Raw genomic sequence first — 1,608 nt, 5'->3', positions numbered from 1 at the left:
AGACTTGCAGCTACCTGATCAGTTTCCTGCGCAGGTCCCAGCCGTATACGCCTCCGTTCCCTTTGTATCGAGTACCCGACACCAGGTCGTAATCACCTTCCTTCTGCTTTCTGAAAAAAGCAACATCATGGTCTTAACTAAGGCCTCGCGATATGAGGAAAGTGTCAAATTGCAATTTTTTTGACTGATTTTGCAATTGCGATATGATTCACGACATAAGAGGGAATGATCAATTTTTTTGGATCATCATTTTCATTTTCTTTGAAACATAAATAAAAACCTTTTAAAAAGGACACTAATTTTCTTTGTGAATGAACAATGTATTGTGGATAAATAAATGTTCTTCCTTAAATATTGTTTTTAGTATTTAGAAATGAATGTGGTATACACAAACTGAAATACAGTAATAAACAAAACAAAATCACATGATAGGAAATGGAAATGTAGTAACACTTACTCAATAAATTCTGGGATGAATTTGGGCTGAAATAAAAAAGGACAAAGATCAAATAACATGCTGTCTAAAGTTGAATTACTCGCAAAACCTGTTATATTTACATAACATTGCCATTAACTAAAAAGGTAATTAAATATTAGGGATGATAAAGAGGAGAGAGTTGACAAAAAAAAAAATAGATCAGGTAAGCTCACATCTCAGATGCAAATACTACCTAACGCAATTCAGCCAGGACTAAAAGGATCAGTTGATTAATCAATCGGTAACTGCTTTAATAATCAACTAATCATTAATCACCCATTTTCAGCAAAAACTCCATCTCAGGCTCCGGCTGCTCAAAATTGAGGATTTGCTGGACATGTCAATATATTTAGGTTTTAGACTGTTGATCAGACAAAACAACAAGCGATTTGAAGACGAGCATCAGAAAAACAACTCATGACTGATTGAAAAAGTAACTGGCAGACTAATAATCTGTAATGATAATAAGAGTCAGCTCTAGAATCAACCTGACGTAAAGTGAATTTATTGATAACGCATAATAAAACAAGCCCACACTCACATGATGGGAAAGATCTGCGTCCATTATGATTATGAAGTTCCCAGTAGCATGCTTAATGCCGTGGATGTACGCAGTGCCTTTGAAAGGAAACAGGAGCTCATCATTAGTGGGCAAAGGTTACTAGAATGAATACACCACTTTACTTTTCTTTTCTTTTCTTTACCCAGTTTGCAACTTACCAAGTCCTAATTTCTTTGCTCTTGGTCGAAGAAGCTGTCCCACAGAAAAGAGAGATTAAAGATCTGCATAAAGATGCCATGCTCCATTACTACAACCAACGGTTACATGGCGTGCTTATTAATTCTAATACATACATTTATACCATTGTAAGAAATGCAATGTTTGGTTCTTTTTAAAGCAAGAACTCCAGCGCCATCACTGTGAAGGTGGAGATTACCAATTCTTAACTTACTATCTTGTCCTCTCCGTATATTTTCTGCAACTGCTCTGCCACCCCCAAGGTCCCATCCGGGCTTCCGTCGTCAATGATAATTACCTCGTAGTTATAGCCACTGTTAAAAAACAACAACTGAGAATGCTATTTCAACTTTGTATCTCTCTCACACACACACACACACACACACACACA

General features: G+C 36.5%; 1 protein-coding gene across 1 annotated transcript in view; it reads right to left on the bottom strand.

Annotated features, from left to right (window-relative positions):
- dpm1 (dolichyl-phosphate mannosyltransferase subunit 1, catalytic) overlaps window positions 1–1,608 on the bottom strand; it is a 4,416-nt gene that overhangs the window by 2,289 nt on the left and 519 nt on the right. The window contains exons 2-6 of the mRNA XM_032521591.1: window positions 1,432–1,531; window positions 1,199–1,232; window positions 1,020–1,096; window positions 458–483; window positions 15–110 (exon numbers count right to left, since the gene is read on the bottom strand). Of these exons, the coding sequence (XP_032377482.1) occupies window positions 15–110; window positions 458–483; window positions 1,020–1,096; window positions 1,199–1,232; window positions 1,432–1,531 (333 nt within the window). The remainder of the gene's footprint in view (window positions 1–14; window positions 111–457; window positions 484–1,019; window positions 1,097–1,198; window positions 1,233–1,431; window positions 1,532–1,608) is intronic.

The sequence above is a fragment of the Etheostoma spectabile genome, chromosome 7 (genome assembly GCF_008692095.1).
Source record: "Etheostoma spectabile isolate EspeVRDwgs_2016 chromosome 7, UIUC_Espe_1.0, whole genome shotgun sequence".
Lineage (NCBI taxonomy): Eukaryota > Metazoa > Chordata > Actinopteri > Perciformes > Percidae > Etheostoma > Etheostoma spectabile.
This window is presented reverse-complemented; position numbering and strand designations above follow the sequence as displayed.